Source organism: Taeniopygia guttata, chromosome 14, assembly GCF_048771995.1.
Source record: "Taeniopygia guttata chromosome 14, bTaeGut7.mat, whole genome shotgun sequence".
NCBI classification, from domain to species: Eukaryota; Metazoa; Chordata; class Aves; order Passeriformes; family Estrildidae; genus Taeniopygia; species Taeniopygia guttata.
The window spans coordinates 6,430,120-6,445,410 of record NC_133039.1 but is presented as its reverse complement, the minus strand read 5'-3'; the positions used below and the strand labels follow the sequence as shown (position 1 = coordinate 6,445,410).

Below are 15,291 nucleotides of genomic sequence, written 5' to 3'. Positions count from 1 at the left end.
CTTTTTAGCAGGAGATCAGGGATTGGGAAAGACAAAATGTCACTTCCAAAGGGTCTTTTTGCCTGTGGCTTTCAGGCAGTTATGGTACAAATGTTGGGGAAAGGATTTAGGATCAGGAAAGCTGATCATGGCTGCAGGGCTGGAGTTTTGTCAGGATTTGGAGGTGTGCTTGTATACCCTTGGATTTTTTTTCCAGCTCTGGAAATTTAGATTAAATGCTTTGGGAGGGACAAATCACTCTGGATTTATGGCAGAGCTGGACCCTCTCTGTGAATAAATGGAGACCCTTGGGGTGTGATGGTTTAATTTAGAGGTGGCATCTGACATTGGGCTGAGATGATCCCAACCTCATCCACTCTCGGAATCTCCCAGATTTTGGGCTGGGAGCCATGAGGGATTTGGGCTGTGGGTCCAAATTTCCACCCTGGAGCCTTTGGGAAGCTCAGGATACCAAGGGATGATTTGCTGCCTTATCACACACCAAGGAGAGAGGAATTCAGCTCCAAGTTCCTCCTGCACCAAATCCAGGTGATCCTTCTTGTTCCTCCCTTTAAATCTTCCACTGAACTTCCACTTGTGCCTCCAGCAACAAGGATTTCCCATGATCCTGGGGAAAAAAAAAGCTGACATTTTGCTGGAAAAATCAGCTGGATCTTCAGGAACATCCCTTTGGGTTTTTCCATTATTTTTATATCCAGACAAGTACAGGGAGCTCCTGTTTGTGCCAATCCAGCAAGGACACCCCGTTCCCTCCCTCCTGACATTCCACGGAGCAGGTTAAAGAGAGGAGGAAAAGTTGGGATGAAGGGTTGGGAAGCAGCTGGAGGGGGGACACCAGAATTGCAGGATTTGGAGGACATTTCTCCTGAGTTTTCCTCCTCAATCCCTGAGATCCCTCGAGCTCCAAGTCCATTCCATGGGATGTGTCCTCCCCTCCCCATATCCAAAATCTTCCCACCACACCACTCAAATCCCTGCCAAATCCCAATTTCTGCTGAGATTATCCATATTCCAACCCCTCCAGAAGTATTGAAACTTCCCAACTTTATCATTGCAGATAATTTATCTTTCCTCTAAATTAATTAAAGCACTCATTCTCTGACCCTTTCTTTTTCATCTGGGAACTCACGTTCTGGAGAGAATTCCAAACTCCCTCCTACTTTTCTTTCCTGCATGTTTCCTCCAGAGCATCCTAATTAATGATCGTCAGCTTCAACGCCTCCAGATTATTGCAAATGAGTGATGCCTCCCTAATTAATAACGTCTTAATCACGTTATCAACCTTTGCCATTGCCAGACAGACTGCACAGAGAGGATTCCTTCATTTGGGAAGCTCTCCATGGAAATGATGGATGGTTTGGACGGAATCCCTCTGTGTTCGACACGTGTTTTTACCCATGTTTATCCCAAACACCCCATTCCGAGATAACGTTATCAGCAAAGGCGTTATCAGAGCAGATTTCCTTTGCTTATCACATGCTCTAGGTGTCAGGGTTAACAAGGTTGGGAATCCTTGGATTTGCACTCCTTCACCTGGGATAATTGCAATTAAAACATTGATTGTTTTAATCTGCTGCAGATAAGGAGTGACAACCACACGGGGCTGGCATCTCCAGGCCTCGCATTCCAGAAGGTTTTTCAGTGCAAATCTGGGAAATATTACAGAACTTTATTCCCCTCTAGTGGAACATCCACAAAAATCCAGCTGAATATCCAAACTGCTCCTTCCACAGGGATCAGATTTTTTTTATTGCCTTGTTTCCCAGTCCAAATATCCAGGTGGTGTTTGGTTATTAAATTGATTTTTGATACATGGATGGAGGAGGAGAGATTTCCAGCTGCTGCTTTTTGCAGGATGGGAATGGGGATCACAACACGTTTTCCCGGAAGAGATTCACCTGTCATTCACCACAGGATAAAATCAGGAATTATCTGGAGTTTGAGAAGAAGAACTGATGGGGAGAGGAGCATCTTGGGAGAGTCGGCATCACCTGCCTCCCAATCCCTGCATGGAAAAATGGGATTGAGGGGCTCAATCCCATTTTTTAGAGGGGATTATTCCTAGAGGAATTTGTTAGAGGGGAACTATTCCGGGGTTGATGTGACTTTTTATCCTGCAGGAGAAGGAGGCTGAGCCCATCTGGGTGTCCACATGGTGAGACTGGGATCCAGTGCTGGGAACACTCCTGGAATGCCCAACTGGGCCTCTTTGGATGGGTTCACTCTCTAAAACAAATCTGGAAAATGAGAGAGATGTGGAAACCCAACAGAAATGGGAGAGAAAGAAAAACATCAGTGGGGAAAATCCTGATATCTGTGAAATGTAAAATATTCCTCTTTTTTAAGCCTTTGTGGCAATTTTGGTTGACTCCAGAATTCCCCAGTTTCCAACTTTGGATTTGATTCCTCGAGGCAAAGTGGAAGAGGGAAGCTCATGGCACCTCAATCCCCTTGGGAAGAAAAAACAAATAAAATCCACTTTTTTAGCTCCAGCACTGACTGAAAACTTCCTTTTAAAAATTAATAAACGATGGAATTAACAGCAGAATTTCCTTCAGAATTCTTTTCCTAAAATGCAAGAGTGGCCTCTAGTGGTATCATCTCCTGAGCTGTCCTTCCCAGGATATGAAAAACAAGTGATTTGACTTATTAATTAGCAATAAATAATTATTATCAGACTTACCAATTAGTAACAAAACATAATTAGAAAATTTAAGAACTCTTTTGGGAACTCAATTCTCTTTTCCCAATAATTTTTTTGCTCCTTATCAATACTTCCCAAGCCAACCTTATATCAAAAATTAGACTGAAAAGAGGCAAATTTTAAATTTGTATTATTTGGGACATTTGATGCTCTTACAATAGGAGATAAAGATAATTCTTAGTATTTTTTATAATAAATTAAGACTTGGAATAAACTTTTGTTTCATGTTTGGTTTGGGACTGGTTGTGGCCTGGTTTGGGGTTTGGTTTGGGGTCTGGTTTTGGGCATGGTTTGGGGGGCTGGTTTTGGGCTGCTTTGGGGGCTGGTTTTGGTCTGGTTTGGGATCTAGTTTTGGTCTGGTTTAGGGCTGGTTTTGGGGTGTGGTTTTGGTCTGGTTTGGGGTGTGGTTTTGGTCTGGTTTGGGGTCTGGTTTTGGCCTGGTTTGGGGTTTGATTTGGGGGCTGGTTTGGGGTTTGGTTTGGGGTCTGGTTTTGGTCTGGTTTAGGGCTGGTTTGGAGTTTAGTTTTGGCCTGGTTTTGGTCTGGTTTGGGATCTGGTTTTGGCTTGGTTTGGGATCTGGTTTTGGCCTGGTTTTGGTTTGGTTTGGAGTTTAGTTTTGGCCCGGTTTGGGGTCTGGACTGGGGCCTGATTTAGGGCATAGTCTGGGGCCTGATTTGGGGCTTGGTTTAGATCTGGTTTTGGCCTGGTTTTGGGGTCTGGTTTTGGTCTGCTTTACAGTCTGGTTTGTTGTCTTTTTTGGGATCATCTCCAGGGCTCTGCTGCAGAATTTTCATACAGCACTTACTGAGAGCAAAGTAAAACATTTTTTTCCCAGGATAAATCCACACATCCCACATTTGCTGTCCCCTCAGGAACACTCTGAGCTGGACTCTCCTTCTCCCACCTAATCAATGAATAAATGATTTTAAAGCATTGAGAAACCACTTTTGGGGGTGGTGATCAGCGCCAGCTCTCTCCAAAGCTGTGCAAATCACTCTGGGGGATTATTTGGATTATTCCTGGTTTATTTCCCTCTTTTTGCTGCCAATTTCAGCTCCTGCTTTGTGCAACTGCCTGGCAATTCTCAGGTTCAGTGGGAAGGAAAATGATAATAAATAACTGTGCCAAAAAAAGACAATGGTTTTGAGCTGCTCTGGAAGTTTGGGTAAAGCAGCAAATCCCACAAATTCCCTTACAAAACTGAGGGGAAAGGGTTGAGTGAGGATGGTGTTTCCTGGAGAGGGTTTATCAGGAATAGACCTTGCACAAAAAGCATCACTTATTTCTAGTGAGAGTACTTCAATCACGGGGGAAAAAATGTGGGAAGAGGAATTGCATAGAAATCCTTTCTGGATTTCTAGAAATGTTTGGATCTGGCTTTAGGTGCTGAAAATTGGAACTTTTTGCCCTGAGGATGGCTCTGTACAACAGAAAATCCAGTGGTTATGTTGTGCTGCTCCTTGTTCCTTGCTTATTCCTGTGTCACAGGGAATGGCTCTGCCCAAAACAGGGCAAACCCAGCCCGGCCATCTTCAGGAGAATCCTGGGAATGAGGGCAAAAACCTCGTGGGAATTATGGCAAAAACCTCGTGGGAATTATGGCAAACACATCCTGGGAATTAGGGTTAAAACCTCCTGGGAGTTATAGCAAAAACTTCCTGGGAATTATGGCAGAAACCTCCTGGGAATTATGGCCAAAACCTCCTGAGAATGATGGCAAAATCCCACTGGGAATTATGGTAAAAGCCACCTGGGAATTACAGCAAAAACCTCCTGGGAATGATGGAAAAAAACCCTGGGAATGATGACCAAAACCTTCCTAAAGTGGCAGGGCTGGGGAGGAATAATGGGAATTCATGGCCAAGCTCTGTTCCGGACCAGGCAGGAGGAGGAATTTCCCTTAGGAAAGCACAAGATTCCATTTTATATGGAATGGGGATGCTTTGGTTGAGAGGCACCTTAAAGCCCATCCATTTCCAACCCCAACACCTCCCAGGCTGCTCCAAGCCCCGTCCAACCTGGCCTTGAACACTTCCAGGGATGAGGCAGCCACAGCTTCTGTAAAAAGAAATCTGTTAATATCTCATCTAAATCAACCCATTTTTTGGTCAAACCCATTCCCTGTTGTCCTGTTAAGAATTCCTATTTTTGGAGCTGCAGGACAAGGTGCCCTTGGTGCCCGGCAGTGACTCGTGGCAGGGCAAGCTGTGTCCTCCCCGTGCTCCTCCAGGCGTGGCCCTTTCCTCGGGAGCACAATGACCTTCCCGACCTTCCAGCTCAAGCTGTTCCCACAAAAAAAAGGAGCTCCAGCTGCTCCACAAAATCCCTTTTGCACCGAGCCTTGCAGTTGGTTTGGGAAACTTGCCTGGGAAAAGCTCCTTCACGAGCTCAGCTCAGAGCCTTTCAGAATTCTTGGTCTTATCAGGAGTTTAAAACAGCAAAAAATGAAATGTAAAATCTTTGGGGTTTTGGTCTTTTTGGGAATTTAATGTAAAATCCTTGGATTCTTGGTCCTCTCAGGTATTTAATGTAAAATCCTTGGATTCTTGGTCCTTTTGGGAATTTAATGTAAAATCCTTGGATTCTTGGTCCTTTCGGGAATTGTTGAATTCCCTCTTTTTGCAACTCCCTATTCCTCATTTTTCTGCTGATTTTTGACTTTTTTTCTCCCACAGGGACAAAATCCAAGCTCTATAAATCCACTCTGTAAACAGGAATATCCTTCCCTGAATGGGATTATTATTCCCAAAAAGCAAGCTGTCATTCCAAGAGGCAAAATCCTGTTTATTCTGGAGACACCAGCACTGCTTACATAAAATCCAGACTAAATTAAAAGCTCCCATTTGGACCATTCCTGGACCGAGGCTAAAAAAGTGTGGGCACGAAAATCATGGAATTCTGGAATGGTTTGGGTTCAAGCTGATCCAGGTCCATGGGCAGGGACAATTCCCACCACCCCAGGGTGCTCCAAACCCAATCCAGCCTGGCCTTGGACACTCCCAGGGATCCAGGGGCAGCCACAGCTGCTCTGGGAAATCCATTCCAGCCCCTCCCAGGGAAGAATTCTTTCCCAATATCCCATCTGCATCTCCCCTCTTTCACCTCAAAGCCATTCCTGCTTTTCCAGCTCATGCAGAAATCCCTGAGATTTTATTGTGCCTTTGTTGTTTCCTCTTTTCCCTTTCTCCTGCTTAAAAAGATGCCGAAAACTCCCAAAGAAAAATTCTTTCCATGTGATCCCAGCACTTTCCCTCTTGGCTGGAACTCTGGATGTGGTTTTGGGTTGTGTGGTGGAGTTTTTTTCATCTTTTTTTTTTTTCTTTTTAATTTTAAATCCTTTTTTTTTTTTTTCAGTTTTTATTTCCATCCCTGGGAGAGGCCCTGCAGAATTCCAGACTGGCAGCAAACCCCGAGGAAACCGGAGCAGGACAACGGTGCAGGAGCCCGGCACAAGTTGGTGCAAGCAAAGAAAACCAGGGAAAAAATTCCTTTTGCCAAGGTTTCCTAAGGATCCAGCCTGACTTTCCGTGTTTCTCTTGGATCTCAGCACGGAAGCTGAAGCAGCAGCAGCTGAGGAACAGCAGGGGAAGGAAAATCCAGGGATTCTGAGGCACCAGGTGAGTTCCAGAGATTGGGATAAAGGGATAGGATCCCCTGTGGGAACAGAGCATTCCCACCGCGCTGAGCGGATTCCTTGGGAAAAGCAGGAGTGGCGGGTTTGGAGGTGCTGGGATGGCTTTAATTTGTCCCGGTTCAAATTCCCTGTCCCGTTATCCACCCTGCACAGCCCAGGACGGAGCTTTTCCCAGCGGGATGGGGATGGAAGGAAGGAAGGAACCTCTTCCCGGAGTCTCCACAGGCGTGGAAACTTCCAGGGAATTGCGCTTCTCCAGCCCTTTGGAATGTGCGGGATGGGAGCGTGGCCGGGCGGGATCCAGGCACAGCATCCTGGGGGGAAAATCCCAAATTCTCGCTGAATTCCCAGCATTGGCAAATCCCGGGAAAACTGCTTTTCCATCGGGAAGGGTGAAGGAGGGATCGGTGCCCGCCGCTTCCATCAGGGGCGTTTGTCCTGCGGGAGAAGCTGCCCTGGGAATGACTTTTACTGGAATTCCTGCTGAATCACCGCCTGGGCTGGCTCGGGAGCCGGGAATTCTGCCAGGGAGCCGCCCAGCCTGGAGCAGGGACAATTCCAGGACACTGCAGGAGTCAGAGGTGCGGGCAGGGACACGGAGAGGGACAGAGGGAAAAGCTGCTCCTTGGGAATGAGGAACATCCTCCAGTTCCCTGTCCCAGTGCAGGTGAAATCCTGGGATAAAGAGAAGGAAAAAGGGAAAAGCTGTTCCCTTGGGAATCATGAACATCCTCCTGCTCCCTATCCCAGTGCAGGGTGAAATCCTGGGATAAAGATAATGGAAAAGGGAAAAGCTGTTCCTTGGAAATCACAAACCTCCTCCTGCTCCCTGTCCCAGTGCAGGGTGAAATCCTGGGATAAGGAGAAGGAAAAAGGGAAAAGCTGTTCCCTTGGGAATCATGAACATCCTCCTGCTCCCTATCCCAGTGCAGGGTGAAATCCTGGGATAAAGATAATGGAAAAGGGAAAAGCTGTTCCCTTGGGAATCACACACATCCTCCTGCTCCTGTCCCAGTGCAGGGTGAAATCCTGGGATAAAGAGAATAGAAACAGGGAAAAGCCATTCCTTTGGGAATCACAAACCTCCTCCTGCTCCATGTCCCAGTGCAGGGTGAAATCCTTGGATAAGGAGAAGGAAAAAGGGAAAAGCCATTCCCTTGGGAATCACAAACCTCCTCCTGCTCCCTGTCCCAGTGCAGGGTGAAATCCTGGGATAAAGAGAATAGAAAAGGGGAAAAGATGTTCCTTTGGGAATCACAAACATCCTCCTGCTCCCTGTCCTCGTGCAGGGTGAAATCCTGGGATAAATATAATGGAAAAGGGAAAAGCTATTCCCTTGGGAATCATGAACATCCTCCTGCTCCCTGTCCGTGTTCCCTTGGGAATCACGAACATCCTCCTGCTAGGGCAGGATGGAACCTTGGGAATTTGCAGGAATCCAGGTGCACAGGAGTTTCCATCCAGGCACAGCCTCTCCCGCAGTTCCCCCCATGGAATTGTGTTAAATCCATCCAATCCCCCATGGGTGCAGGGATATTTCCTTGGGAACCTCGTCTCTTCCCATTCCTGCTGAATTCCTGGTGAATTCCCAGCAGGTGAGCACCCCAGTGGTTGCTGCTCAGGGAATCGCCCCCACTGGAAACAGACCCAGGCTCAAAAAAGCACCAGAAAATGAAAAATAAACTGGATAAATGGAAAAAGAGCTGCAAATTCCCAGACAAATGTTCACCAGCTCCACTCCTGGATCTCTCCATGGCTAGATCCTGTTTTTCCCTCCATTCCTGCCTCTCTCACAGCTCCAGCAGCACATCCAGCCCCTCTTCTCCATCATCCCAGGGTTGGATAAACACCCCGGACAAGGACCTTGCTCATCCTCCAACCACAACACACAGTGGGAATTCCTAACCCGCTTCCTTTTTGGGATGCAAATATTCCTGCCTGGGAGTTCTCAAATCCCAAATTCTGCCACAGCCCAGCTCCTGAAGGATCTCCGGGATATTTTGTCTGACAGGAGCTGCCGGAGCTTGGCACTGGAATCCAGCAGCATTTTCCTTGGAAAACACACAAAATCCTCCACCACAAGGAGCTGCCCACTAAGAAATTTTAGATCCTCCTGGGGAAAAAAATAAATCAAATTTTCCGAGAGGAAGTGCAGTGTTGGACAATCCCAGCCCTGAGGATGCCTCGTTTCCTGCTGCTCCCGATCCAAGGAGCTCCGGAGCCGTGAGGAGCTTCAGGCTGGAGAGGAAATCAAAGGTAAAAGGCACAACTGGAATATTTTCCATATTTCTGGAATGGTGCTGAGCTTCGGGGCTGGCACACCCGTGAGTTTTCCATGGAGGTTTTGGGTTTAACTGTGGGGTTTTAATCAAGGTTTGTCCAAATTAAAAGGGGCAATGCCTGGTGTTCTCCATGAATTTAAAGCAAGGATATTAATGGATTTCTTTTCCAAGTAAAGCCCTAGGAATAACAGGATGGAAAATATCAGCAGGAATTCAGAGTGTGGCTCAGGGAATCCCAGCATTCCTGAGGTTGGAAAAGCCCTCCAAGACCATCAAATTCATCCTGGGCTGGTTTTTAGGATTTTCTGCCCATTTAATCTTCCTGTGTTTCCATTCCCGGTTGGAAACTCAAAGATGGCTTTAAAAATTAATGGAAATTAAAAAGGATTTAATTACGTGGAATTCAAGCCATGAATGCTGATGGAAAAGGGGGATTGATCCCTCCTCCAGCTGCCACTGGAATGAGGTACAATTACAAATCCAAAAGTATTTCCAGTCCTGATGGATTTCAGGAAAGAACATTCCCTGCTCTCAGAGGGGAAGTCATGATTTTCCTGATAATAGGGATTTCTTGGATTTCCAGGAAGCTGGAAAGGTGTGACTGACACTACTTTTGCAGCAGGGAAGAATGGGAAGAAAACATTTCCCGGGAATGTTGGATCCCACTCCTGACAAGTTTTTCCTCTTTTCCCCTCCCTGGCTCATTTTGTTCCGAGGGAAGCAGCTCCAAGGCTGGAAGTTCTCCCTCTTGGTGTCCACTGAGTGAAATCCATGAAATCCATGAATCCTGGATTTCCAATGGAATCCAGAACCCCCTTCCCGACCTATTCCAGGAATTCCAGCTGGTGGAAGAGGAGCCATTCCCAGCCCAGGGTCAGCCCGAGTCCATCTCACTAATTGGACTTTGGAGAAGATCCATGGAGGCATCAATCCAAGAAATCTGTCCTGGATGAGGCTCCACGGCAATCAGTGGAATGACACTAATTAGACATCAATGGGAATGAGTGGCCAAGCTCCAGCTCCAATCCTTCCCTGGGAACAGGTCAGTGAGGAGCCAGAGAAAATTCCTCTTCTTTTCACCTGTTCCTAGGGAGGGATTGGAGCTGATTCTGGGAGAAATCCAGGGAAAAAAATGCCTTAGATATGGAAAACAGAGGAATTTTCTCTGGTTCCTCACTGACCTGTTCCTAAGGAAGGATCGAACTGAATCTGGGAAAAATCCAGGGAAAAAATTGCCTCAGATGGAGAAAAAAGAGGAATTTTTCTCCCTGGATTTCTCCCAGAATCAGCTCAAATTTTTGTTAGGAACAGGTAAATGAGGAGCCAGAGAAAATTCCTTTTTTTTCCCCTATGTGAGGCATTTCTCCCCCTGGATTTCTCCCAGTATCAGATGAAAATCAGACAGATGAAAATCTAACAAAGGATTCCCAAACCCCAGGGTTGTGCCAAGCAAACCCAGTTTGATGCAGCTCTTTGGGTTTCAATTCCACACATGGGAAAATCAAACTGGAAAATACACGCAGGAATTCTGACTGGAAGAGAATATGGGAATGGATAAACCATGGAAAGAAGTCACCAGCAAGAGGCTGACGGATAACATTTAAAGCTAAAAATGCTTTTTATTTCTTTTGGTTTTTCTTCTGGGCTTTTCCTCCCCCACAAAAAAAAAAAAAAAAAAATAAAAAAAAAATCAGGTTTTGGCTCTATATTTAAATAAAATTCCATATTTTACCCTTCATTTTGAATTTTTTTGGGATGCCAAGGCACCAAACAAACCAACAGAGCATCACTTTTGTCTTTTCCCCAGAAATTTCCCGTGGCGGTTGTTCCAAGAATTTTTCCAGCAGAGCTTCTGCTCCCAGCAGGTTTTGTTTGGCTTGGGATTTTTTTCCCCCCCATCCTTTTGTTGACCTGGTGTCTCTCGGCAGCTGTCACAGGTAATGCCAGCCAGGAATCGCCTTTTCCAGCGCTCCGAGGGTCACCGTTCCCACCCGGAGTCTCCCGGTGCCACTTCGGGATCCGTTAATAATTAACCCCAAGGAAAGCACTCGCCAGGTGGCCCTGATTGGGATCGCCCCGTTAATGGTTTGTGTTCCCTCTCCTCTCCAGCTGCTGCCGAGGATGAGCGCCGTGATCCTGCTGCTCCTGCTTTCCGTCGGGAACGCCGGATCCCAGCCGGACCAGGCGCTGCCCAGGCGGCGCCTGGCGTGTGTCAGGTGCTGCGGACCCTCAGAGCAGCCCGTGTCCATCTTCTCCCAAAGGTCGGCCAGGATGAGCGGCCATCCCGAATATTCCGTGCCCAAAATCCAACCCACCATCGACATCACCATCCTCAAAGGTGGGTGCAGCTCGCTCCCGGCCTTCTCCCTGCTGCTCTTCCTTGGCGCTTCCCTACGGCAAAATTCAGCTCAAAATTCACAACAATGGGTGCCCAAGAGTGCCCAAAATCATGTCAAGGGGTGCCCAAAATGTGGTTGTGCCCAAAACAAGGTCAAGGGGTGTCCAAATATGCCCCAAAGTGCAAAAACGAGGTCAAGGAGTGTCCAAAAATGTGCCCAAGCGAAGGTGGAGGGGTGTCCAAAATGTGGTTGTGCCCAAAACAATGTTAAGGGGTGCCCAAAATGTGTTTGTGCCCAAAGGTGCGCAAAATAAGGTCAAGGGGTGCCCAAATGTGCCCCAAAGTGCCAAAACGAGGTCAAGGGGTGTCCAAAAATGTGCCCATGCAAAGATGGAGGGGTGCCCAAAATGTGTTTGTGCCCAAAATAAAATCAAGGGGTGCCCAAAATGTGGTTGTGCCCAAATGTGCCCAAAACAAGGTAAGAGATGCCACAAACATGGTTGTTCCCAAAAAAAGGGTCAAGGGGCACCCAAAACAAGGTCAAGGTGTGCCCAAAATGTGCCCAAGGGTCAAAGGGTGCCCGAAAGGCTGTCATGCCCAAAATGTGTCCAAAACCAGGTCAAGGCGCCCCCAAAATGGTGTGGGGCCCAAACGTGGCCCAAAATTAATCCTTCTGGGAACTGGGAAGCTGCTGACATCTGATTGATATTCCCAGATTAATCCTTCTGGGAATTGGGAAGCTGCTGATACCTGACTATGGATTAATCCTTCTGGGAATTGGGAAGCTGCTGCTATCTGATTGATATTCCTGGGTTAAACGTTCAGAGGAATGGGAAGCTGCTGATATCTGATTGATATTCCCAGATTAATTCTTCTGGGAATTGGAAAGCTGCTGCTATCTGACTGATATTTCCAGACTGATCCTTCTGGGAATTGGGAAGCTGCTGACATCTGATTGATATTCCCAGATTAATCCTTCTGGGAATTGAGAAGCTGCTTATAGATATAGATAGATAGATCATGGCGTTCTATCTGATCAATATTCCCAGATTAATCCTTCTGGGAACTGGGAAGCTGCTGACATCTGATTGATATTCCCAGATTAATCCTTCTGGGAATTGGGAAGCTGCTGATACCTGACTATGGATTAATCCTTCTGGGAATTTGGAAGCTGTTGATATCTGATTGACATTCCCAGGCTGGGCAAACAGCAGCTCCTCAGCTGCTTGTCTCCAGGCCATTCCTGGAACCTGAGCTTCCCATCCTTGTGTTTGACACACCTTTCCCTCACCCTGGCAGGCGAGAAGGGCGAGATGGGCGAGCGGGGATTCCCTGGAGCAGCCGGGAAGGCGGGAGAGCGAGGATCCCGCGGCCTGAGTGGCCGGAAGGGCCAGAAGGGCCAGCCCGGCCCTCAGGGCCACTCCTGCAAGCAGCTCTTCGCCGCCTTCTCCGTGGGCCGCCGGAAGCCCCTGCACAGCTCCGACTACTTCCAGCACGTCACCTTCGACACGGAATTCGTCAACCTCTACCAGCACTTCAACATGTTCTCTGGGAAGTTCTTCTGCTACGTCCCGGGGATTTACTACTTCAGCCTCAACGTGCACACCTGGAATTTCAAGGAGACCTACGTGCACCTGATGAGGAACGAGGAGGCCGCGGCCATCCTGTACGCCCAGCCCAGCGACAGGAGCATCATGCAGAGCCAGAGCCTGATGCTGGATCTGCAGGAAGGGGATGAGGTTTGGATCAGGATGTTCAAGAGGGAGAGGGAAAACGCCATTTATAGCGAGGAGTCGGATGTTTACATCATCTTCAACGGGCACCTGATCAAACCTGCCCTGGAGTAGGAGCTCCTCAGCTCCAGGGAAAAGCTTTGGGCCACCCAGCAGTGTTTTCCCTCTTGAAGTGCATCTTGAATTCCATCTGGAATGGTTGTAGCCCTGGAAGAGTTGTTTTTCCACATCTGTATGGATCCAAGCTGCACAAGAATTCCGGAAGGTTCCCAGCTCCCTTTGTGGCCCCTCAGGAGCGTCCCTGGAGTTTGTCCATTTGACAGCAAAAATTTCCCTTCTTTCTCTTGCATCTCCCATTCCATTTGGAATATTGGCGGCTCTTGGAAGGGTGGCTTCTCCACTCATTTATGGATGGAGGGAACTGTTCCAACTGCACAAGGATTCCAGAAGTTTTCCAACTCTCTGGAACATCCCTGAAGAGTTGCCAAGTTGACAGCAAAAAATTTCCTCCTCCAATTCCATTTGGAATATTTGTAGCCCTTGGAAGGGTGGTTTTCCACCCCTGTATGGACAAAGGTGACTGTTCCACCTGCACAAAAATTCCGGAAGATTCCCATGTCCCTGTAAAGACCCTTGGGAACATCCCTGAAGAGTTTGTCAAGTTGGCAGCAAAAATTCCACCTTGCTCTGCATCTCCTGTCACATTTGGAATATTTGAAGGGTGATTTTCCACCCCTGTGTGGATGGAAGGAACTGTTCCACCTGCACAAAAATTCCAGAATATTCCCAGCTCCCTGTGTAGCCCCTCAGGAACATCCCCAAAACTTTACCAACTTGGCAGAAGAATTTCCTTCCTTTACTGTGCTTTAGAGAAAGAATTGTAATAATTAGGATATAATTATCATAAAATAATTATCCCTAAGGACCAGAGCAGTTATCCAGGTGCTAATGAAGGAATTTTGTTACTCCTGCAAAAATCTCAGCTAATTAGAGCTACCCCCCACCAGCAGCACCAGGTTGGCTCCACTCAGACAGGAATTTTAGCATGAAAATCAATATTTTGCACAGGAATGAATCCCAAATTCCGGTTTGGTTCCATTCTGTGTCATATTCCATGATTCCAGCAGAATGGTGGAATTAGAGAAATAACAGCAGATGGATTCGGGGAAGCTTTTCCAGGGAAACAGAGCTCGGTACAACCACAAGCTCCAGAGAAAAACTTCCCAGAAGAACGTTCAAAACTGCCTTGGAATGTGCTTCCCAACTGAACAAAATGGTGGGAATTTGGGATTTGCCAAGCTGGGATTTCAGGCTGTGCTCCCATCTGATCTTTCCCATTTTGGAGCACCATCAATTCTGGGAAATAGAGGAAAAACTGGAAAGAAAAATGTTTTGATTTTTTATCTTTAGGGGTCTGGGGAGTTTTCCACAGAAATTACTGTCTTGGAACACCTTCATTTCTGGAAAAATGCGAAAGAAAAATGAGGTTTTCTTCAAGCAGTGGTTGTTAGGGATTTGGGGGTGTTTTTCCCAGAAATTGCCATTTTATGGCACCATCATTTATGGAAAGTGGAGGAAAAGCTGGAAAGAAAAAGGAGCTTTTCTTCAAGCAGTGATTTTTAGGGTTTTGAGGGTTTTTTTCCTAAAAAAATATGGATAGAACCATGGTGCATGCAGCAAAACCCCATCACTTTATCCCATTCCTTGTTTTCCTTTCTCCCAGTCTCTTGTTTGCTTCCCAAACTTTTTGTACAAAGAATCCAGGGAAATTCTTGCCAGGAAAATGCTTCCATGAATTTCACCTTCCCCGGCTTTGGGAAAAGTAGCTGAAATAAAGATTTTGCTTTCAGTACCTGGGGTTGTTTCTCTCTTTTTCCATAAATTTTCCCATACGTTTTTCTGCATCCTCTAGCTAAAAGCACCACACTGACCCTGGAAAAAGTCTCTGGAGGGAATTTTAGCTCCTTTAATCCAAAGAATTCCCAAAAGGAAGCTCCTTTTCCTCTAAATCAATGCCAAATCTTCAAGATCTCTCAATTGTCCTGAAAATAGGGATTTTTAAGTGGAAAATTCCATGTAAAAAATGGATCCCAAGCCTTGAAACCATGAGTGTGCTCCTGCTTCCCTCAACTTGTACCTGAAAAGGAAACCTGGGAAATGTCCATGATTTTAAAGCCACATTAGAGAGTTCCACATCTTTTCCCCTCCTTTTTCTACTTCTAAATCCTCCTTGTCCCATCTCTAGGTTGGAAAAAGAATTTCCAGGCTGGCAGGAGCCCTGTGGTGGAGCAGAGCATTCCCAGCTGGAATTCCTCATTCCTCACAGATCCAGCAGCTTTCCCACCATTTTGGTTCATCCCCATCTCCTGTTTTCCGCACTGACTAAAATTATAATTAAAAATTCCCTGATTATTGCCAGGGCTGGAAAAAAACACACCCAGAACATTTCAATCCACAAAATTCCGCAGAAGTCTTTTTCTCCTGGGAAGCAGCAAAAATCCATCATTTTTATCCCTGAATAAACACTTCTCCAGAAGAGATATTTGGATTTTGGAGCTCTCATGACTCATCCCAGTGCCAGGAGCAGGGAAATCATTAAA

At 46.6% G+C, this 15,291-nt stretch overlaps 1 protein-coding gene across 3 annotated transcripts; it reads left to right on the top strand.

Moving 5' to 3' along the window:
* Positions 1-6,062: 6,062 nt before the first annotated feature.
* Positions 6,063-14,543, top strand: C1QTNF8 (C1q and TNF related 8). Of its 3 annotated transcripts, none has more exons than XM_041719184.2 (3): positions 6,063-6,321; positions 10,730-10,958; positions 12,258-14,543. In XM_041719184.2, the coding sequence occupies exons 2-3, from the start codon at positions 10,742-10,744 to the stop codon at positions 12,803-12,805; spliced, it is 765 nt and encodes a 254-aa protein (XP_041575118.2). In that variant the 5' UTR covers positions 6,063-6,321; positions 10,730-10,741; the 3' UTR covers positions 12,806-14,543. The 3 variants fall into 3 exon arrangements, with proteins under 3 accessions (XP_041575118.2, XP_072791886.1, XP_072791885.1); XM_072935785.1 differs by lacking the exon at positions 6,063-6,321 and adding an exon at positions 8,201-8,594; XM_072935784.1 differs by lacking the exon at positions 6,063-6,321 and having other exon boundaries at positions 10,296-10,958.
* The last annotated feature ends 748 nt before the right edge of the window (positions 14,544-15,291 follow it).

Excerpts from the sequence above, each read along its gene's own strand:
- C1QTNF8 (XM_072935784.1), top strand. The coding sequence starts at position 10,703 with ATGGTTTGTGTTCCCTCTCCTCTCCAGCTGCTGCCGAGGATGAGCGCC. Across the intron at positions 10,959-12,257 it reads CGACATCACCATCCTCAAAG|GCGAGAAGGGCGAGATGGGC; the intron begins GTGGGTGCAGCT and ends TCACCCTGGCAG.